Below are 23,374 nucleotides of genomic sequence, written 5' to 3'. Positions count from 1 at the left end.
TAAGGATCGAGCTTTTACCGCTGAATAACGATAGGAACTCCTTTTCTTTTCTTTTGTCAGCATGGCCTCCTAATTAAATCTGGAGAAACAAAGGCTCTGGCCAAAGACTCGGTGTTTTGAGCTGAACCTGATCCGATCCATACTCCACAGATAACTTCTGTGTGTGCATCGCCGGTGATCTTATCAGCACGGTATAAGCATTGGTCAACTGCTGCAACAAAACAGGGAGAGGAAACCGTGGTCGTCGTCGTCATCATCATCGTCCATAGAATAGAGAAATCCATGGCCATGCCGTGCATGCATGCACCGACGCCACCGCTACGCGCGAACGAACCATGGCAGTAGTGGAGCTGCTCTGGAGACCCCGGCACCTCGGGATCACGGACTCGCACGTAAAAAACCAATAGAATCACGCTGACCTCTTCGTCATGGTGGTGCTAAGGCTTAAGAATGGCCCTATCGCCCCGAACATCTAGTTTGACTTGCGGACATCGAGGGCCTGGGCTGGATCCAGGGAGAAGCAGCCAGAGCAAACCCCGGGCCAAAATGGTGGAACGGACCGCATTTTTGGAGCGGATGCGTACAAAATGCAAGCACCAACATCTCTCCGGTCGATCTCCTTTTCTGTGCAACAGACATCTCCGCTGGTTGACTTTCTTTTCGGAACTGATAGAAAGGCATCCTCTTTCAAAAGGAAGGAGAGAGAGAGAGTGTTTGTAGGTTGGGATCGATCGTGTCGGCCTCGGGACAGGTGCGGAAGAAACATCTGCCCCCTGCCCCCACGTGACGGGCACATGAGGGAGGAGCAGGAGCAGGAGCCCTCCCGCGCCGGCTCGCCGGCCGCGCCCACGTGCCCGGCGTGCGGCGCCCGGCGCGGCGCGTGGATCGCGTTCGCCGCCGCGCCCGGGGGCCGGAGCACGCCGCTTCTTACCCGGTTCGTCAACGGCAGCAGGGGATCGAGAAATCGAGTCGGTTATTAGCTAGCTGTCTCCACTCGTGCATGTGGAGTGGTAGAGAGGAACGGGAACGGGAACGGGAACGGGATCATGCATGTGACCGTGGGAGCTTGCTGTTGACATGGCAACAGTGCCGTGCACGCGTGTGCCCCACGTGCGTGATGCGTCGGCACGGGTCAACCGCTCGTGCCCGTGATGAAGAGGCCACCATACCGACGAGATCGACGTCATGCACTCATGTGTGCTGTCCCATTGGGATGGGATGGCCGGTGGCGCGCGCGGGTCGGGCCTCGCGGTGCCAGGCTGCCGGCACCTGACTTGGGGCCGACGCCGCCCGGCGACGCTGGTGCGGACTTGCGGAGGAGAGATGGGGCGACCGTGCTGTCGCGCGGCATGTTTTCCACCCCGGCCCTTGTCTTCGACCGGCCGTCGGTGCACCATGCGCCCGTGCTGTACTCCTGCTGTGCAGCGTGGAATGAAATCCGTGCTGCATCATGTCACTATGATCAGAGGAGGGGGGTTCACATGAGCGCAGAAACACATCATTTATGACATGTCAGAATGTCAGATAGGTGGAAATTCTAGTGAATTGCTCTCTCTCTCTCTCTCTCTCTCTCTCTCTCTCTTTAAAAAAGAAAGCAATGCTGGAGCTACTTCTGGCTTTGCATAGCTTGGGCCGGCCCAAATCTAGCCCAATCAATATTCTGCAAGCACAAACCATTCCGGGCCTGGAACCGACACCACCGTTAAGGCCTATCTCCATCGGGCCGAGCCATGCTGCCCTCACCGGAATTTTTTTCGAAAAAAGGGTTAAAAAAATTAAATTCGAAAAAGGGTGCCGTTTCGGAAAGTTTTGAAAAATGGGTGCCCCGCCCGATCAACGGGCGGGAGGCGGGAGGTCTCCGGCCAATGGGCGGGAGGTCTCAAAATTTTTCCCAGGCCCCTACCGAGGGCCTCTTCACGAATAAAAAACTTTTCTTATTCGCGAAAAGACCCCTGATGCGGCCGCGGCGGCATCCCACCGAGGGGCATCCAGCCCGCCCAACGGGCGGGAGGTTTCCCAAAGGGGCATCCCGCCCGCCCAACGGGCGGAACGTTCCCTCGGTATATAAGCCCCCACCTACCCCCAAATTTCTATATTATTCAGCAAAAATCTGGAAAAAAAGAAACGGAGGAGAGGAAGAGAGGAGAGGAAGCGGTGAAGCCCTGTTTACACGTCGGTTTGCAGGTACATTCTCGTTCTAGTCGTATAAACTTGAAAATAACTATAATTTAGGAAATATTTCTTAGTGTAGTTATATTTTGAATAGTTTTTAGTATTTTCAATAGTTTTTAGGAATATTTCTTAGGGTATTTATATTTTGAATAGTTTTTAGTATTTTCAATTGTAAGTCCTTTATAATTGCCATTTCGATCAACTTTGATTTACACGACTAATTTCGTTTGTTTTTATAGTCATACACTCGACGGCAATGGGGACTCCTCCTGCAAGAATGGAGCCTCAGATATTTAGTGCCTATGCTCTAGGAACGTCTTTCCCGTTGGGTTCGACGCCAGCTGCTCCGTATTCTCAGGGCTATACTCAGCATGCTTGGTCGATGGGAGCTCCTGCACATGGTGGTCTGTTCGGTGTGCCGGACTGGGACGGCTGGGACGGCGGCTCCGTCAGTTTGTCGGAGTTGGAGGGCGGCGGTGCCGGGTCAGACATCATTGGCCCCTCCCAGATGTATGACGCTCTACCTCCCACAGTCCTAAGATGACCCGTTCACACCGGCGCCTCTTCCGCCTCGTCCTCACCGTGCTCCAGATACACTCACGTACTCGGAGGGGCACATACGCCGATGGCCCAGGACTAGGGGGGAGGACCAAGAGAGCGCGAGGACCGGGATAGACGGAGTAGATACTCCTGATTCGGTGGACTCTGTATATTTAAACTGTTTTTTATATGATACTATTTTATTTTTAATGGCTTGATGTATCGTACTATCGTAATATTTGGATTCTACGTTGCAAAACGTTATCGTTTAACCATCTTCGTACGAGTTTTAGATACAGTAATCTTCTTCGTAAAATTGAATTAAAATTTTATATGTATACAAAAGAGTATAGCGAATAAATTTTGCATTTGGAAAAGTATGAATTTTAAATAGTTTGTAAAACATAAATTCGAACAAAGAGTAGTAGATACAGTAATCTTTTTCGTAAAATTGAATTAAAATTTTATATGTATACGAAAGAGTATAGCAAATAAATTTTGTATTTGAAAAAAATATGAATTTTAAATAGTTTGTAAAACATAAATTCGAACAAAGGGTAGGAAATGGGAACCCCCCGCCCGCTGGGCGGGCGGGATGCCTTAGGGGTCTATTCGCGAATAAGAAAAATTTCTTATTCGTTAAGAGGTTCTCGGTAGGGGCTTAGGAAAAATTTTGGGACCTCCCGCCCGTTGGATAGGCGGGAGGTCTCCGGCCCCACGCCTCCTGCCTGTTGATCGGGCAAGAGGCACCCATTTTTTGAAAATTTTCAAAACGGCACCCTTTTTAAATTTAAATTTTTTTAACCCTTTTTCAAAAAAAATTCGCCCTCACCGCGCGCGCGAGCGAGAAAGCAAGCCAGACTCCAGCCGGCCCAAAGCATTTGACATCCACAACGAGCCAACCGCTGCCTCTGTCTCTACTCTCTACTGAATGGGAGCAGTGTCCCCTTCCCGCCGCGGCGTCCCCCGTCGCCGCCTCCAACTCCGACTTGCCAGCGGCCGCAGATGCAGAACCCCAACGCCACCATCCTCCAGCTCTACCACTCGGGCCGCCTCTCCGCCGCGCTCCGCGCCTTCGAGTCGCTCCCCGCCTCCGCCCCTCTCTCCGCCGCCGCCTACGCCGCGCTCGTCGGGGCCTGCTCCCGCCTCCGCTCCCTCCCGCACGGCCGCCTCATCCACCGCCACCTCCTCGCCTCCTCCCCCGACGGCGCCGGGCTCGCCCGCAACACCGTCCTCAGCAACCACCTCATCACCATGTACGGCCGGTGCGCCGCCCCGGACTCCGCCCGCGCGGTGTTCGACGGGATGCCCGACCGGAACCCCGTCTCCTGGGCCGCCGTCATCGCGGCGCACGCGCAGAACGGCCGCTGCGCCGACGCGGTGGGCATGTTCTCCTCCATGCTGAGGGCGGGGACCGCACCCGACCAGTTTGCGCTTGGCAGCACGGCGCGCGCCTGCGCGGAGCTGGGGGATGTGGGACTCGGGAGGCAGGTGCATGCGCAGGCCATAAAGTCGGAGGATGGAAGTGACTTGATTGTGCAGAACGCGCTCGTCACGATGTACTCCAAGAGTGGCTCGGTTGGGGATGGGCTCACGCTTTTTGAGAGGATTAGGGACAAAGACTTGATCTCGTGGGGTTCAATTATTGCCGGGCTTGCACAGCAAGGGTGTGAAATGGAGGCATTACGAATTTTCAGGGAGATGATCGCTGAGGGCATGCATCTCCCAAATGAGTTCCATTTTGGAAGCGTCTTTAGGGCCTGCGGAGTTTTTGATAGTTTGGAGTTTGGGGAGCAGATTCACAGTTTATCGGTCAAGTATATGTTGGACCGTGATTCATATGCAGGTTGCTCACTAAGTGACATGTATGCCAGGTGCAATAAGCTTGAGTCAGCCAGGAAGGTGTTTTACAGGATCGAGGCACCTGATTTGGTTTCTTGGAATTCCTTGATAAATGCTTACTCTGCCAAGGGTCTCCTTAGTGAGGCTATGGTCCTCTTCTCTGAGATGAGAGATTCTGGTCTGAGGCCTGATGGCATCACTGTTAGGGGTTTATTGTGTGCGTGTGTTGGCTATGATGCTTTGAGTCAAGGTAGAGCCATCCACTCCTACTTGGTCAAATTAGGTTTGGACAGGGATGTTACAGTATGTAATTCTTTACTCAGCATGTATGCTAGGTGTTTGGATTTCCCCTCTGCAATGGATGTCTTTAATGAGACAAATGATCGTGATGTTGTCACCTGGAACAGCATTCTTACTGCTTGTGTACAGAGCCAGCGTTTGGAAGATGTATTTAGGTTATTCAGCCTCTTGCACAGATCAGTGTCAAGTCTGGATAGGATCAGCTTAAGTAATGTTCTGAGTGCTTCTGCTGAGTTGGGTTACTTTGAAATGGTGAAACAGATCCATGCATATGCGTTCAAGGTTGGACTGGTGAGTGATACAATGCTGAGTAATGGTCTGATTGACACTTATGCTAAATGTGGAAGTTTAGATGATGCGAACAAGCTCTTCAAAATAATGGGCACTGGTCGTGATGTATTCTCTTGGAGCAGCTTGATTGTTGGTTATGCCCAATTTGGTTATGCCAAGGAAGCACTTGATTTATTTGCCAGGATGAGAAACCTAGGAATCAAGCCAAATCATGTAACCTTTGTTGGTGTTCTCACAGCATGCAGCCGTGTAGGACTTGTTGATGAAGGTTGTTATTACTACAGTATTATGGAGCCTGAATATGGCATTGTCCCAACAAGAGAGCATTGCTCATGCGTGATTGATTTGCTGGCACGTGCTGGGAGACTAAGTGAGGCAGCAAAGTTTGTCGATCAAATGCCATTTGAGCCTGATATTATAATGTGGAAGACTCTGCTAGCTGCTAGCAAAACACATAATGATGTGGAGATGGGGAAGAGGGCAGCAGAGGGTATTTTAAATATTGATCCTTCTCATTCAGCAGCCTATGTCCTGTTGTGCAACATATATGCTTCTTCAGGCAATTGGGACGAGTTTGCAAGATTGAAGAAGGCTATGAGAAGCAGCGGTGTCCAGAAATCACCTGGGAAGAGTTGGATTAAACTCAAGGGCGAGCTAAAAGTCTTTATTGTAGAGGACAGATCACACCCAGAGGCTGATGAAATATACACAATGCTGGAGCTGGTTGGAATGGAAATGGTAAAGTCCGGTTATATTCCAGAACTTCCACGACACTCATGCAAATATACTAGTTTTGATCACACCGATTTGTTGAATGAAGAAATATTAGTTGAATACGGTTGAGTTTGTTCACAACAGTCATTGCTGATTCCGGAGGTTTTTCATTTACCATGTCACAAGAAGTTCTTGTCAAATGCCCATGGAAATCAATAGAGGTTCACCAGAATTGCAGTGCCAAACCTGGAGAAGGTACACAGAGCTTACCTTTATGCTGTATTTTGATAACTCAGTAACGGGAGGTTGCGGATTTCCTTTTCCCTGGATGGATGGAAAGAAAAGGTACGGTCTGTGACCAGAAGAACCCTTTCTTTTTTAACTGTGTTGCTTCGATCTCTGGTTTTTAGTTTGAAGTTTGAACTAGTCTACATGAAGTATGTCTTAAATTGTGGTTGGACAGTGTACATAGTAGTGAATGTGTGGAGGGAGCTACTTAAGTTGATTTTGCTGTTTCGTAGATGAGGGAAAGGTAGATTTCAAGTAGATTTCAAGCCAATGAACAAGACACGTGAAGAATCTGGGCTCTTATAGAATGGTCAAAAACCTGGTCTTTTAGTTTTTAATCTGCTGCTGAGAAACCCTGCCTTTTAAGGGTAGCAGCTCGCAAGTTCACCACCTGAAATAAGTTTGTAGTAACCCATCTCATGCAAGCTGAGACATACATATTTGACGTAGACCACTTTTGCATAAATGAATCCACTTGGAGCAACAAATCCATAATCTTTTGTCCTCCATTTCTTTTACCATGGAATAGGAACTGATTCGGAGCTGATGGTAGACTGGCAGGTTTATTGTGTACCTGTAGTAGCAGTATAGAAGTGGTCTGTGGAATGTCTCGTGATTTTATTACTTGATTTTGTTGGACTGGCTAAGTAGAAAACTACATGTGCTAAAATATAGTTTGAGATCTGCATGAGTAAAGCTTCAGATGGAACTGCTGTGTGAAAAATACAATCAAATAATAATTGCAATGTCAAAATATACATTCTCTACACATAAAGTTCTCCGTTCCTAAAAAGGAAATCAAGAATGGAAAGAATGTCTTTCCCCAGGTCCTTTAAATTCGAAGGGCAGTTGTTCATACTAGTCCTAAACTACAAGAAAAGCCTTAGCAGTCGTGAGATAGACCATTTGCTTTTTTGGTGTCGTTGCTGTCTTTCGTTGCCAAAAGTGGTTCAGCCTCCTTTTCTGGCATCTACATACATATGAAAGACATCAAAAGGGTGAACTGAAAAAATCCTGTAAATTAAAGTGTATTTCAAGGAATATTTTGCAGTTTTTACTGCAGACACTCATGTAAATTATGTTGTAGCTGAGTAGACCATGTTTGGCGTTCCATCCAGAAGCTAAATAATTCACTACAGTATGGGCCACATGATTCTCCAAGTTACGAGCTTCAATATGGTTAACAATATTGGAGGCACCATAGTTTTTCTAACTGTGCCACAAATTCTTGTTACCTTTTTTTATTCCCTGAGCAGTTTAAAATACTTATTCTGGTCAGTAATACCAATTCTATTCAATTTAAAATTATTTAATTTTCAAATTTCAATTTTTTCTCATCGTGGTTGCACCATTGTAAAAGGTTCAAACACTAATATATTTAGTTTGATTAATGACTCTTGATTATTGCTACTGAGTATACGAAGCAGGACAGTCATTGGCATGACTGTTATATGCTTATCAGGCTCATTTTATTTTGTACTATAACAACTCTGTCTCCATGATGATAAATACAAATTCTAATGTATGTTATTCAATGATTGGGGTAAAAATCAAACCTGCGAAACTGGCAGAGCATCATTTATTGACTTCTTCTTGCTTTCTCTCACTGAGAAGTAGGAGTACAGTGCCATCCCAAATATGGCTACCAGAATGCCCAATATGTTCCGTAGAGTGAAAGGATCATGCAATAGAGTGTAGCCAAACGATAGAACCAGACATGTCTTAAGGTGGCCAAGCACCTGGTATGTCACTGGGGATGTTGTTCCAATCACAAGAAATGTACTGAAGTTCACAGACACCGCAATCAAGCAAGATAGGACAATAAAACCCTACATATGATTCATATAGAGAGGATCATTTTTCATGTTAGAGAGAGGGAGGGAGGGAACACGCGAGAACATGGCAATTGAGTAACATTGTCTTGAAAATGCTGGTATATTGTACCAATAACCGCTGAAGCCATTGCATATTTGATTTGATTTTTTACTTTCATAGGTATCACTGGACTATTTTACTGTACATGGAATAAATTTGCATGTAAAGCACTTCACATGGTTAAAGGTCATCATGTATCCACCCCACCATCATACTGAATTACCAATGAGTTTAGTTTTTTCATGTTTGTTTCATTGAAATGCATCAAATTTAAAATGTCCACATGACGGCTACTTCATGAAATTATTTTTCTAACTTTAACATTTTGGAATCTTACTGTAGAACTACATATTTTTAGTTTCACTTGTCACCACTAGCAATCTTGCAGGTCTCAGATTTTTTATATTCTGCAAATATAGAATTGACTGGTTGCGTACCTTCATCTTCTCCAGTCTTAAATCAGTTGATGTCCTTAAATAATTTCAAGAATACAATTTTCATGTATTTGGGTAAAGTATTGAGAACATACCAAAACTGGAGCAGAGTATTTGTGTGTGAAGACGCTGCGGTTAGTAAGGAGTTGATCCACAAAAGGGCCAGTTGCAAACAGAATTGCTGCCTGGTAAGGTGCAGATTGGTACAATAGCTGTGTTGAGGAGACCTTCAACCTCTTCTGTATTGTATTTGTGAGCTTCATTAAGAAAAATTTTGGTTAAGGATAGCATGTGGCTGTGGTACATGAAGCATGTGATAGATTCATGCCAAGTGATTCATAAACTCAAAATAGCAATTAGAACCTAAAAAGCTCTGTTAACAGCTTATAAGTTAATAATTACTGGGTCCTTGTATGCTTTATTTTATAATAGAACTACTTTACTGATACTGTACATTGCAATGAGAAGTGAGGTCTAGACTCTATTGATAATCGTGTTGGTATTAATTGTAGGATACAATTTGGCCAACACAAGTGGTGGCAATGGCGAGGCCAGAAAGGATGGACCCGAGCAGATTTAGCTTGAGATCAGTAACTGAAGCGATGCCTACTCCAAGAAGTAAGACCAGAAGAGAAAGCTTGATACTCTCACTGCACATCATTGAATTGATATTAGCTCAGTGGAAATAACAGTTAATACCACGAAGATGATTTTTGGCCCAGGAAACTAAACAAATATTTAATTATCATTTGGTCCAAGAGTTTATGCGAAAATATCTAAAACCTAATTGTTCTCCTCAAACAAAAGTACATGATGAATTCAGAAGATTTCAGGCCTGTCAATTTATCTCCTTTACTTTTACCGTAAATGAGGTCTGATATTATAAGACAAATGCTCAGTTATATCTGAAACCTGAATCTTTTCTTCAGGAAGATTGTCTCCAATAGCACAGTGAAAGGTATGATCGCCAATTTTGTCATCTGCAGAACATACCAAGTTTAATGTATTTGATCATGTTATATAGAGAAAGATACCCAGATGGAGCTTACTTGATAGAATCCAATGGAGTTGAATCCTAAACTAAGGTTGAGAAGGCCAATTGAAGTGCCATTCAGCAACCCAAAGAGTATCACCGTCTGTCCATCAATTGCCTTGGGCTCAAAGAAATGCAAGCGCTGTGCCACATGGAGGGTGCAGAAGGTCACCATCAGATGCCAGCTTGTTAATGTTGTAGCTGGATAGGTTCAGCAACAAGGCAAGTCAGCACTACGCTCTGGTAATTTTTCAAGTTCCATTGATGCTTGGAATACTTGTGTGCTGTACTAACCGAATGGAAAACCAAGTGTGCTGATGAGAGCTTTGTTGCAGATGACAATGGCAACTGAAGATGCAACAGAGAGTGCAAGTGACCCGATCACACCAAGCTGGAAACCAGCTGACATCTTGACCACCTGGTGTTTCTCTGCTTGTCCGAATCCAAATTATTTGTAAAAAAAAAAGAATTAGTCCAAGGTATGTGTACTACTCACTTGAGAAAGTAAAAGCATGTCAAGTTCGTTCCCTGTGCCTGATTGGCTTGAATTCATCGCTGTTCATTCTAGAACACAAGGGGTGTTCACAAAATCTTAGCTGCCTGATTCATGTACAAGAACCATATGTAGAAATGGTATCCATGTTAAGGTTGTTAGATTGCACAATGTTGAATGTTATTATGCGTCACATAGCAGTCACAAAAAATGTTGTTATGATTACATTACGACCTTGGTCATCACAAACTAAGCGCATAAAGCCACTAAGGCTAGTAAGTAGTAACCCAACATGCCCATATATTGACTAAATTCGTCAGCTTAAGATCATGACTGCAAATTTTGTAATTGCATATGTATATGCTGCTTTATCTAACATGAATGTACACTGTACCTGACCTAACTTTTGGACAAGTCAGTAGCTAGTCTTGACTCAATCTGTTGGCTTGTGTCCTATAATTTGGAGAGCCGGTACCTACTACCTACTCAGGCTGTTACTGGGGCCCAGAGCACAACAAATGGAAGGTGGTTAAAGTCGTTGTCAAATGATCAAGCTGACCAGAAGAGAAGAAACTAAACACATGCAAGGCCTTATAATTGTTATCCAATCCACTGCACGCTTCATGTGTTTGGTGGTTACTTATTAAAATAGTATATTAATATGTTGCTTAAGAAGTAGTTTTGCATGGTTGGTGAGCTCCAAGTGGTTGAAAAGGAAATATGCTTAGATTAACCTTTCAATATCAATAATAAGTTCCTTCTTTTATACAAAATAGATGGAAATTTCTATCGCATCTATCTCCCTGACACAGGATTCTGCCTTTTTTTTTAGAAAAAAGACAGCTTGGATAACTTCTTTCCTTCAGCTGCCATAGTGAAAATTTGCAACCGTTTTTTCTTCCTTTTATAAGAAACTGGTCATACGAGAATGATTTTTATGTGAAAACGTATGAATTTCAATCAGCCTAAAGTAGCGGGCTCATGTGATGCAGATGTACGGGCTGAGAAGCTAGTTGCGCCTAACATGGCTAGCATTGCCGTAAAGGCATGGGCAGACAGCTCAACTCACTTATGTCATGAAAATCATCACACCTTATATAGCCTTTTCCAGTTGAAATAATAGCCATCCACCAAACACTTATTAGAGTCAATGTCAACTGCACTGACCTGATGCCTTTGCGATTACTGATATATTGCTTTCATATGCATTTTTGTTTGACAAAACATGGGATCCCAGTAAAGATGCAAGTGGGTACCCGATAGTGTTTTTTGTCAGCTAATTAATTACGATGGTATGCCACTCTAAGTTGATTTCCCCTCCCAAATTATTTACGCAGAATACCATTCAATTTCATTTTATTAACATTTTGGGTCAACGCAATAACCCAAAATATATACAACTTGCATTCCCAGGCTAACAGCCTACTAGATCAGTTGACTTTCAAATGCCTATTTAGTTTAAAGAATCTTTCAAATGCCTAGTGTGCTAAGAACAATATAAGAAACAACTTGAGCATTGCTCTGTAGAGAAAGAAAAACTGCAATTTATCGTTTTCAGGAGAAAATGAGAAGGATAAAAAAATGCTATTTTGGTGGCTAATCAGTTACAGTGGTGCAAATTAATTAGTGCATGCATTGCAATGTTGACGGATACAAGTATATTGTGATGACAAGACTAAAGCTCTTCGGCCACACAATTGCCTCTCCAAATCTAGCCGGACTGAAGGCGCAGGCTCATCAACAAGTTTACGAATTACATCGTCACACAAAAGGCATAGAATGAAGAGATGAGCACAAGAAACGGAAACCAGATACAAGCAGTACTGCACTTGGGGAAGTTGGGAGCAAGTAACATGAAGATGAGACGGCAGCACTCTGAATGAACGGATGCTTACTTCAGATTCAGCCGCGGCCGTAACTTGTTCCCCTCCGCTCCCTGTTCCTTCGTCTTCGCCAGGCTCCAAGAACAGGAAGCGTGGAAGGGAGGCGGTGCTTCTCCTTGGAAGAGGAAGGGGAAGGGAGCGAGGGCGATGCACCTTTATGTTCAGAGTTTACAGGGGGGGGAAGGTGCAGGCAGGGGCGCGGGCGCGGGCGTATGGTGGGCGGTTAGGCGCTTTGCTTCGATGCAGCTGGTCAGGTCAGTGGATGCTTCCTTGGCGAGCCTACAAGGCATCGTGCAACATGTGGCCATGCTGTTGCTACAGTAGATGGGACAGTACTATGTTGCGAGGGTACGTGACAACGAACATATGTTCTAGATTACTAGTCTTGGGCGCCACCAGCATGGTACCGTAGAGGTGCTGCAAACATGTCCAACCCCTCTTCGGTGACAAAATTTAAGGGTGAACGGTGGCAAGGCTAGAAGAATCAATCTATACGTTTTTCTCCTCGGCACGGCGTAGAGAAGTCTGTTTCCTTAATTATTTTTTATATTGCATATATCTACAAATCCAATGTGCCTCTGGGTGTAACTTGTCTAGCGTGTCTTGTTGTCGACAGTCAAAGTCTCTCTAATTACTTGTTACTCCGTGATGTGCGGACTGATGCTGACTGTAAAAGCTTAGTCCTAGCATTAGTGTCCATACATCCAGTTTTTACCCTGCCTTGGGTTGTTTTTGCCCTGTAGCACGATGGTCGCTTGTTTTGGTCATCCCTAGCCATCACGCTTGGTTCCTTTTGCCGCAAAAAGTAACAAATCACCAGAGCAAATTACTTTATCAAGGACAACGCGAGAAGGACGTTCCATCTCAACCGGCGGTGCGTCCAGTATAACCCGAGAGCATCAGAGCCCTGACATGAGTTCGATTGTAACTTCAATTCTGGTTCACCTGAAAGCTGCCAGATCACAGAGACACAATGATAAAACAACCTACCATTCCGGGGAAGGTGATATGTTTTCAGCACCTACTAACTTCTCGTCTGGAAAACACAGCCATAACCCCATGAATTTCCCAAGGATCCGGCCGGCACTTCGTCCACGTACGAGAATAGCGAGGCTTGGAAAACAATGCAGGCGACGCATCAACTGAAATCGAACAGCAGTCAGCCTGCCAGCTGCGCCATGAGAGAGCCATCGCGACCGAAACCGAGGTTAAAAATCGGCCGGTCTAAAAAAGAACGATCAGAATTTGCTCTGGCCTCCAATAATTGGGAAATAAAAAAGAAATAAAAAGTCTTGGGCGCCTTTTTTTTTTGTCACTTGGAGGACAAGGTTGGAAGGAGGGGGAGGCGGTTGTTGCAAAGGAAGCATCGGGTTCCTGCGAACGCAAGCAAAGGCAATGGCCCAACAGCAGCTAGCTGCGCAACCGTAGAGACAGAGCGCGCGCGGGCGGCTCCATCTCCATATAATGCCCCCGTTTGGTGAGACTTCGGCCTCACTCTTTTCATGCGCCTTGTCTGTACCAACGATCCCGCAGCCAAAACGCACGCCATTTTCTGTCCACGCAAAAGCCTGAAGGTTTCTTTACTTGAATGGTCGGCTCCGCGGCACGTTTGATTTGGAAACTGTTGTGCTAGTAATCTGCACTGTGCAATGCAGCTCTCTGTTTCAGATTCCAACTCCATTCAGAACGTATCTTCGCTCCTCTGACGATGCTTGTGCTCTGATTCCGAACTGAAACCGAAATGGTGTTGCAGTCAGACTGACTGACACAGTGCCTAGCGTAAGCTGACGGTAATTCCCAGGAACGCAACCGTCGTGTCCAACTGCTCCGTGAATTTTCCTCTCTTTTTGCCCCGTTTCGTGTGGTTGCCTGTTGCTTTGAGCCAACGCAACGCAAGGCTGGGCAGAAGAAAAATACTACCGCCTGGACCTGGAGTGAACTCGAGGGTTGCCGTCCCGTCCGGTGGTGTGGTGGTCCTCTTCTCGATTGGACTTGCACACACCATCATCAATCCCAGAATCAGCTCGCAGGTCCCCTCGTAGACCAGACCAGCCATCAGAGAAAAGAGGATGGAGGAAACTGGCGGCAGGCCCAAGCCATCCGCCAGGCCAGCTGATGCTCGCGCGGGGGCGCTCGCTCGGCTCGGCTCGACGACGGCACGGGGGCTGGGCCGGGAACCGACACCGCCGCACGCGCGCAGCTCTGGGGTCTGGGCAGGGCGTGGGCGGCCTGAGCCTGGCGACCGGTCCCCGTGTTCTCCCGGGTCGCGCGCGGGGAACTGGATGGAGACGAGTGGCTGCCTGGGGAAACTCGGGCGCTGTCACCGTTACTCAACGGCGGCACCTGGCGATGAGCGGTGATCATCACCTCGTCAGTAGCCCGTCGCTATCGTCGGCCGGTGACTCGGTGGCTGGGCTGCTTTCCGTCGATTTCCTTTTTATTTTTATTTTTATTTTTATTATTTTTTAACTTTTTCTTTTTCTTAAAGAGCTCCTATATAACTTCCCGAAGATGGATAAGCTATGTATCCATAAAGCCCATTAGGCCCAAATAAGATTCAACATTTTCTGAAAATAGCTCAACATTTAAAAAGAAGAGATTCAATATTTTTCAGAAATACATACATCAACATATTGAAAAATAGATTTAATTACAAACAATTTCAACATCTCAAGAGAATAGATTTATTATTTATCAAAATCTAGATCAACATTTTTTTCAATAGATTATCATACCGCGGCGGCGGCGCACGGCGAGCAGGGGTCAGGGTCCGGCCTAGGGATGGCAACGGGTAAAATCCGCGCGGATATTAATTTTCTAAACCCGTACCCGCGTGCTAAAATCCGTACCCGCACCCGCGCCCGCAACCCACCACGGGCACGAAACGACGCCCGTACCCGCTATCCGCGTACCCGCGGGCACGCCCATGTACCCGCAACCTGGCTCACGCGGGACGCGGCGGAGCTTGCGCGGGCGGCCGGGGGGGGGGGGGGGGGGGCGGAGCTGTGGCCGGGCCGGATCCGCTGCCGGAGGGGGCGCTCCCCCGCAGCGGCGCTTGCACGGGCGGCGGGGAGGGGGGCGGGGGGGGGGGGGGGTTCCCGCGCAGGGGACGGAGCTGGGGCGGGGTCGGATCCGCCGCCGGAGGGGGGCTCCCCCGCGGCGGAGCTTGCGTGGGCGGCGGCGGCGGGGGCCTCCGCTGGGGGCCGGCGTGGCGGGGGGGGGGGGGGGCGGGGGGCGCTCCGGCGGCAGGGGACGGAGCCGGGGGACGGGGCGGGGGGGGGGTGGGGGGCGGAGCGCGGGGCCGGATCCCGCGGGGCGGAGGGGAAGGGGGCTCCGGCGGCGGGGGACAGAGCGGGGGCCAGGCGCGGCGGGGGGGCGGGGGGCTCCGGCGGCCGGGGGGCGGGGGCGCTCCGACGGCGGGGGACGGAGCCGTGGGCTGGGGCGGAGGGGTGGGGGCGGAGCGCGGGGCCGGATCCCGCGGGGCGGAGGGGAAGGGGGCTCCTGCGGTGGGGGACGGAGCGGGGCTGCGGGGGCCTCCGGCGGAGAGCTCGGGCTGGATCCCGCGGGGGGGGGGGGGGGGGGGGCGGAGGGGGAGGGGGCGGCGGCTGCATCTGGGTCCGGGAGTGGGAGCAACGGGGGAATGGAAAAACCTAAAAATCGTATATATAAGGGTTATTCGGGCCCACATATCAGCGGGTCTGGCGGATTTGCGGATTCGGGTATCAATTTTTCAAACCCGTTAGAAAATATCCGTTGGGTTTAGAGTTGTACCCGCGCCCGTACCCGCGGGCATAGAGTCAGACCCGTATCCGCGCCCACCGGGTCTAGTATCCGCGGGTACGCGGATATTTTGTACCCGTTGCCATCCCTAGTCCAGCCACGGCGGTAGTGCGTGGTGAAAGCAGCACGGCGCACCGGGAGTGCTGCACAGTGGAGGTAAAAGATTCACGGATAGAAGGTGTTGCACGAATCTCAAACACTGAAAGACGAGGAAGAGAAAATCATTCCAGTGATCAAAGAACTTCTGAAAAAAGCCCACTTTACGTGGGCTGATCCTACTGTACCGAAATTTCCTGGCCCAAAACCGCAACATGCGAAACTGAGAGCCTACTGGGCTAACAGTTGCATCGTCATTTAGCGCATGCCGCATTTCCCTTCTACAAACTCTCTTGATCTCCTCTCAAAAAAGGAAAGAAAGAGAGAAAGAAATAAAAAGAAACTCTCTCTGATCTCAATGCCTCAGGGCACTGCACGAATGCACACAGTAATCCGGTAAATCAACAGCACATTTGCTAGTTAGAAGCTCGAGTTAACACTCTTAGAAATGTCATCTCTACAGGATTAATTAATACAGCTGCTATATATAGCCCAAATATATAGTAGACCGAATGATCGGTGCATACCAACGTCGGGCGCATCCTACCCAAGTTACATGAATTAAAGGCAATACTTCTCTCCGCAGCTTGCAGAGAAACCCTGCAACCTTGCTAATAAATCTGAAAATTCTGAAGTTCTGAATCTTGATTCCTACATCACCACACCTGCAGAGGCTTGCAGAGAAACCTAAATGGCCACTGGCTAGTACGTAGTAGTAGCTAACTAGCTACCGCTCAGACTTCAGAGCGTGGTTCCTCGCTGCGCCTGGATGATTGGCTTCCCTTCCTTGAGCCCCGGGATCTCGCAGCTCTTGCAGTGGCTCAGCTGCTCCATCTCCCACTGCATCCTCGGCACAACCTTCTCGTGCCGAGGGGAGTACTCCTGTGAACCAGGATCAGGTAAATGTCAGTCGATGCTCTCCTTTCTTCAGTGTCGAGCATCAAAAACAGAACAGCTTATACTGTAATGCCAAATGTTCTTTCTCGTTCAGGGGGGGAAGTTAATTTTTTTGGGTAAAAAGATGCGGTCAAATAATGACTTAAACATGAAGCAGTATTTCTGTCAGGTACGTCACCTCTAACTTGTCGAGCAGTTCTTTTGGTGTCGGAGCCAAGACGATGATGTGGCGAGCGGTCGGACTGATGAACTCTTCCTCCACAGCTTTATCGATGAAGGATAGCAGAGAGTTGTAGTACCCGTCCACATTTAGCAACCCAACCTGTAAGATCGATCCCCAAATAAAACTGTAAATACGTTTGTGACTCTGGTAGTACATGAACCTTTAGTGCATGAGGTGCGGGCACTGAAGAGCTGTAGCCGATTAGCGCGTACCGGCTTGTCATGAATGCCAAGCTGCGCCCATGCGATCACTTCCAGCAGCTCTTCAAGCGTTCCATAGCCCCCTGCATAACCGAAGGAACAGTCAAGTTTTTCTGTCAGAACTATGGATGCTGATTAGTGTTTCTCAGCACATATTGACCACTGCTTGGATAACTGAAGCAACCAACATATTACTGGCCACATCAACAGTTTGGTAGGATAAGTATTTTTATCACTACCCAAAGAAATATGCTTCCATTGACCCAATAATTAGACCAGAAAGGAATCTGAATTTCCATAAAGTGAAACCCACGCGCACAAAAGGATCTGCACCAACCAACCCAGACAGGGCAATTTGGGTGGTCAATTTAAAGTCAGACTAACTCATGCATCCTGCTTTACAACTTTCGACTCACGCTTCCACTAGGCATGGATCGAGTACGTATGTGACATGACCAAGGAGAGAAAGCGATAGTAAAAAGTGAACTACATCTACCTGTCGGCCGGCTAGGTTAGCTTGATGACAGTTAAAAAAAGTTACTGTACCGGGGAGTGCTATGAAGGCATCGGATTGCCTGGCCATCTCAGCCTTCCTCTGATGCATATCTGCAACGGCCTTCACCTCCCCAACGGTCTCGCCTGTTATCTGCACACACAAGCAAACATGCATGCCTGCCTGTAATCAACACTCAGCCCTAACCAGAATGGGTGGCTGTGAGTGACAGTATTTTATTTTTATTCAGGCCAGCAGGGCGGCACGGTTCAGGAGAAGTAATGATGGTGTTGTCGTGGGGGACAAAAAGAAAATGCGAGGGACGTTTCTTTTGTTAATAAAGTCATTATCTGCGTAAAGGATAAAAGCCTTAAGAACAAAGGGGCAGGCACTGGAAGCAGCGGTCAGGATCGGCAAGATGCCAAGATCTCATCTATGAGAGAAAGGAAAACCAGATTTTCACTGAACATTCCATGTGATCTTTCAGACGAGAGCAGATAAGATTGCATCCTTGTTTCCACTTTCAAGAAAAGATACATCTAAACGTGTAGGTGCATGAGTGCATCTTCATTTGTCACTAAATATACCTCACTACAAGTAAAAACAGTTCTTCATTCAGTACATAGTATATAGTACATGTATACTTACCTAATTAATTAATGACAGCTATATAAAATTTCAGATAATCTGATCTACCATGCTTTGTCGAATTCATGGGAATCATTGCTTGCAAGGTGATTAAACAATGACAGTGTTAGGGAGGCGCGAGAGCGTGGTCATCGTACCTCTCTCGGCATGAGGGTCTTGGGAATCACCCTGCACATAAATGTAAGGGATCGACAATGAGATGACAAATTCTATAGCATTTAGCACCTGAGGATGCGACCAATCCAACTCTTTTTGTCATGGTTTTACAAAAGTTTCTGGCTATTCTTTTCATGCATGTGTGCTAGTGCTGAAGACTGAGAATGGCCATCATGGCATCATTGCTGTTTACGTACCCGATGACGTGCCTCCCTCCGTTGTAGACTGCTCGAGAGACCAGGCCCATTAGCCCGACACTTCCCCCGCCGTAGACCAGATCAATGTTCCTTGAGACCTACAATGGCAACTCTAGTGATAAACAATTCTGATGGAACTAGTTAACTTGATGGGCACTTCTAGTTTATATATATATACTAGCTAGAGTGCAGTGATAATCTAGCATACATATTTTATTTTGTTTGCAACTATGAAATGTCATGAGATGGAGATAACTGAAACTGAGGATGTGAGAAGCACAAAAAATTGCTCAAAATTCAGTTGAACTTAATTTTTCAATGGAACAGAAAATAAATTCAACAAATGCATGGCAAAGAACTATTAGCTAGTGGAGCATATCAATATTATAAGAATGAGGATATGGTGCCAGGAGCATGGGGCCCTATTTGTAAAAAGCACACATACAGTATAGTGCTTCAAATATATAAAAAGAACTTCATTTATTGTACTACATACACGAAAATTGAAGTCATGTGTAAACCTGCAAAATTCAAATTCAAACTCGTTGCCCCTGATATAAGAAAAATAAAAAAAAAAGTTAAGCAGGATTTCAGTGCATATATCTGCAGTAACTAGCGAGGTATCTTGATAGGATGTATATATGCATTCCTGGAAAGGCTGCTGGAGTTCAGCTCTACGGCTCGACCTAAATATGCGGTTAATGCATATGCTTGCTTGTATGCTTCTTTTAAACAAGCGCTCAATGTCTGAAGCACAGCATAGAGTTGCTACCACAACCATGGCAATTGAACTAGAACGAAAACACGGTAAATGTGAAATGTCTATGGTCACGTCGTACGGTCGTAGTCGTGCTGAAGAAAAACTTCGCGGCCTAGGAACCATCATGTTACCGTTGATCACAGAAATTAAACAGCCATTTCAGCATTGACAGAGACGCATGGGTGCTGAAAGCTAGCTGAAAGAAGATATGCAACTGTCGTCTAGCGAGCGAGATTGCGAGGAGAGACAAAGAAGACGCACCAGCTCCTCGCCGAGCTCGACGGCGGCGTCCTGGTAGCTCTTCTTCTTGCCCTGGCTGCTCCCGCAGAAGACGCAGATCCTCCTGAACCGAGACGGCACCACCGCCGACAGGTCCATCGCCTCCACGGCTGCCTCCTCCTCCTTGATGATCTCCATGTGACCTTCTCTATTCATCATCCACTCCTCCTCGCTCCCTGTGTATGCCCACTCCTCTGCGTGCAGCAATGGTGGCACTGTAGAACGGAGCGATACCCCCCACTACAGCATGGCTAGCTTTACCGCACTCGATTGCACCACCACTTTCGGTGTTATATACTAGCTCGGGGGGACGGTGGGCCCCAGCGGAGCTCATTATCCGCAGAGCTGGTGTGTGATTCTACCAAACTGGTGGAAATTAGAAGGCCTGATCAAGGTCTAATTAAGCACGTTCATCAGGTCGGAAAGAAGAACCGGAGCTTAATGTATTTACTGTATCTCACTCAGTTCAGTCCGTTGACCGATCCCCTTCCAATGTTCGCTTAGCTAGAGACCGGTGACAGTCGACAGCCGTACGCGATCCCTACTAAACTGAGTGTGATCCGGCTTTTGTGTCGGCTACGACCGCGCCGGCTTGCCATACACTCATACTATACTAGGGTTCATCGAGAAGGAAGACAGACATGCTTGCTTGCAAAGAAAGAGACGCAGAAGAAATTGAACACAAGCATCGAAGCAGGGGAATCGTGCCCAAATGTCTGATGCTGCAAACGCAATTCAGTAGAAGAGAAGTAGATATGCAGGCATACTCATTGCAGGTCCAGCCTCCATGGGCTATGTTGGGATCCAATGGTCTGTCGTCACGCATCGCTGGCGAAATTCTGCGCGAACTGCTCGCTGGAGACTAGAAGAACCCTTATTGCAGCTAGCTACTAGCAGTCTGATTGCAGTAGATGGAGATGCCTGATCAACCACGGTAAATAAATAAATGAAATGAAATGACGACCGTCGCTGTGCATATTTATTGGAGTAGCCCCACTGCTACAATTAGCCGAAGAACAGATATAGGCCTGTGGAGCCTGCGACGCTGGGTATCGATGAGGCAGTGATGGATCAGCTCATCAGCAGTGGGTGTTTCCCTGCAGCAGGCCCATGGCATTACTGATTAGGGCCGTACCTGCAAATTTAGGGCCCAATTCTAAGCGCAAAATGAGGCCTGCGTAGGCGAGATGCTAATGACCATTTTTTTACAATATCCTATATTTTCTTTACAATATTATAAAAAAATATATTAGGCAATAATGCTGAAAGAGTAAAGGCATCCTCTGAAATATGAACTTCCACGAAAAAAATCACTAGTTTATGGCGCATTTTCCTATGGCGGTTTCTCAACTTCTCAAAATATGAACTTCTACAAAAGAAAGGGAAATTACATTAGTTTATGGTGGTTTAACAAAACTAATTTAATCTTTCGGACGTTGGTGCATTTTTCTATAAATTTTGATCAAAGTTTGAGAAGTTTGAATTGGGACAAAACTTAAATGGCTAGCTTATATTTTGGAAGAGAAAATATTAAACGATGTTTGCTTGTCCTAAACGAGGGGGGACTGTTGAGCAGGCTGATGAACATGCCCATGTACGGGATTATTATTTCTTTCCATTTTCGTGCGAGAGTCCACGCCCGCATGTCGCTTAATCCGGCGGTAATACCTCGACGGAATAGTTCAGCTTAGGTCAGGGGAGCAGCGTCGATCGTCGTCGATCAGGTACAGCCAGTCAAAGGCCAGCCAGCAGCGCGCGGACCTGCAGATTCAGGAACGCAGCTGCACACAGTAAGCATCTGCATAGATACATCAAATGCAGCACAGTGGCGGCCTGGAGGGTCGATCGGAACGTCCTGCTGGTGGATCGCAAGCTAGGTTGTAGATTCTGTTGATTCATTTTGTTGGTATATACATCAAACAAAGTGGCATGTCAAAAAGGTAAAGCCGATGGACCTGCTACTGAATCTCATGGGCAAGGGACAACTCTTGCTTGGGTCCTTGCTCCAGCTGATCACAAATAGATCCAGACCGGTCTACTACTACTGGCAGTTTCTAATCGATTTTCACTGCACTGAGCCCTAGCTGGAAGCTTTTGGTGCCGATAACCTGACAAATGCATAGCTAGCTTATCTATGTTGGGCCAAAAAATTATACTACAGTTACAGCCGAATTACGGTGAGGCAGAGCCATGAATGGGAGCAGTTACAAAATTGAAGGCTGGATCCGGCGACAAGAACCCATTGACGGCAGTACTTGCTGGAGGACTCGCTGTTGCCCCGTAGTTAGCATCCTCCATGGCCATGTATGATCCCGTAGTTGTGCATGATAATACTCAGTGTTACTATTAGCATTGAATGGAAAAATAGTATATGCATGATAATATGTTTCACGATGAAAATATGAATATTAGCTTTATGACGTCAATATATATTACAAAACTAGTAGGGTAGCACATGCAATTTTGTGGCTGTAGTATCAAGAGTCTAAGTACATATATACAATTGCATAATCCTAACTTTGTTATAGATTGTATTTACCTTTATCGTGGCCTTCTTTGGTGGAGCTTCACCTGGCTCCAGCTCCACCACTGTAGCATACAGGAGCCGGAGCCGGTGGAGCCATAATTTATAGCTCCATCGGCTCCTTAGTCTTGTGAGGGGAGGGAGAGGAAAGAGAAAATAAGTTAATGGATATGTTGTTGGAGTTCTACAAAAGAGCGCCTCATTATCTAAAAATGTTATTCATTAATATGCCTAATTCAAATATGGGCCTATATAATGACGTGTTTCTTTGTTCTTTTTGTCATCACTTTTAAATATGGGCCTATATAACCAGCAGCATGTAGTAGGGGCCGCCCCCAGCCCCTCCTGTTACCTTAAAAACAAAATAAAAAAAATCTTAAGTAGACTTATACGGAGTAGTATTTAGGATCGAAGCCTCGAAGGCATTGGTAAGTTATTGCACGTACGGTACCTACGTTACCAAGTTGGTCCTGCAACAGTAATTCCCCGGCAAGTTTTGTGGGGGTCCTCCGGCCACTCAAAAGTAAACAACAACACAGCAAGGCTCACTGACGTCCATGCTACGAGTACCATTCTCCTCGGTCGTCCAAATCTCTCTCATCGTTTTTACGAGCCGGAAACCTAGCAAGGCGTCCCTCTTCCTGAACAAAGATCATAGAGAAAACACAGCATCAGTTAGCTAGGATATACCCCATGTCTTGTCTTGTCTCGTAACAACAAGCATGTAGCAGTACGAGTGCTTCTGCAGCTGCCGCCTCCATTCTCCCCACACACAGCGAGGAGCGGCTCTTCACTGACCTGAGTACCTGACCGCTGAGTGCTGAACTGCTGACCAAGCGTGCGTGTTCCATGCCCATCATTGCTCCCTTGCTTGCCCTGCTAATAATGTGTTCTGAATGTCCCCAAGGGTCTTGGTAAACTGTGTTTTCGCATAGTTTATGCACAGCGTGTACGCCACTTCCCACAAAAATTCTACCGCATGTGTTACACTTGGAACCCGAGGTGACCGCATGCCCTGATCCTGTATATAAGTATATTGCTGCCGGGGCATAGAATCCAACCGGCCGGCGGCTACCATCTACCAAGCAGCTACCTACTTTCTTGTCACATTGTGTATGGAAATGCTTGGCAACTGTTGCTTGAAGCTACTTGTCACACATTGCTCGCGCGGTCCCCGCAGTGACCTTGCGCAGTGGCTCTTTCCGTCCCCATGTATGTATGTTCTCTCTGGATTGGGCTGCCCGTTGCACGAGAAT

At 47.0% G+C, this 23,374-nt stretch overlaps 3 protein-coding genes across 3 annotated transcripts; 1 reads left to right on the top strand and 2 right to left on the bottom strand.

Moving 5' to 3' along the window:
- Positions 1–3,634: 3,634 nt before the first annotated feature.
- LOC112899682 (pentatricopeptide repeat-containing protein At3g53360, mitochondrial) lies at positions 3,635–10,153 on the top strand. The gene is made up of 4 exons (XM_025968254.1): positions 3,635–6,204; positions 8,969–9,074; positions 9,386–9,732; positions 9,825–10,153. The coding sequence occupies exon 1, from the start codon at positions 3,718–3,720 to the stop codon at positions 5,986–5,988; it is 2,271 nt and encodes a 756-aa protein (XP_025824039.1). The 5' UTR covers positions 3,635–3,717; the 3' UTR covers positions 5,989–6,204; positions 8,969–9,074; positions 9,386–9,732; positions 9,825–10,153.
- LOC112899683 (UDP-xylose transporter 1-like) lies at positions 6,836–12,031 on the bottom strand. Its single transcript, XM_025968255.1, has 8 exons — positions 11,878–12,031; positions 9,784–9,918; positions 9,506–9,690; positions 9,369–9,436; positions 8,974–9,106; positions 8,552–8,713; positions 7,704–7,976; positions 6,836–7,117 (listed from the first exon to the last, which is right to left on the bottom strand). Exons 2-8 carry the CDS (start codon positions 9,896–9,898, stop codon positions 7,031–7,033), a joined length of 1,023 nt encoding a protein of 340 aa, XP_025824040.1. The 5' UTR covers positions 9,899–9,918; positions 11,878–12,031; the 3' UTR covers positions 6,836–7,030.
- Positions 12,032–16,174: 4,143 nt separating this feature from the next.
- LOC112900171 (probable cytokinin riboside 5'-monophosphate phosphoribohydrolase LOGL6) lies at positions 16,175–19,753 on the bottom strand. The gene is made up of 7 exons (XM_025968944.1): positions 19,577–19,753; positions 18,556–18,653; positions 18,340–18,370; positions 17,608–17,707; positions 17,074–17,144; positions 16,817–16,960; positions 16,175–16,623 (listed from the first exon to the last, which is right to left on the bottom strand). The coding sequence occupies exons 1-7, from the start codon at positions 19,751–19,753 to the stop codon at positions 16,483–16,485; spliced, it is 762 nt and encodes a 253-aa protein (XP_025824729.1). The 3' UTR covers positions 16,175–16,482.
- Between the last annotated feature and the right edge of the window lie 3,621 nt (positions 19,754–23,374).

The sequence above is a fragment of the Panicum hallii genome, chromosome 7, assembly GCF_002211085.1.
Source record: "Panicum hallii strain FIL2 chromosome 7, PHallii_v3.1, whole genome shotgun sequence".
NCBI lineage: Eukaryota > Viridiplantae > Streptophyta > Magnoliopsida > Poales > Poaceae > Panicum > Panicum hallii.
The sequence above is the reverse complement of the archived record's forward strand: the minus strand, read 5'-3'. Positions and strand labels throughout refer to the sequence as shown.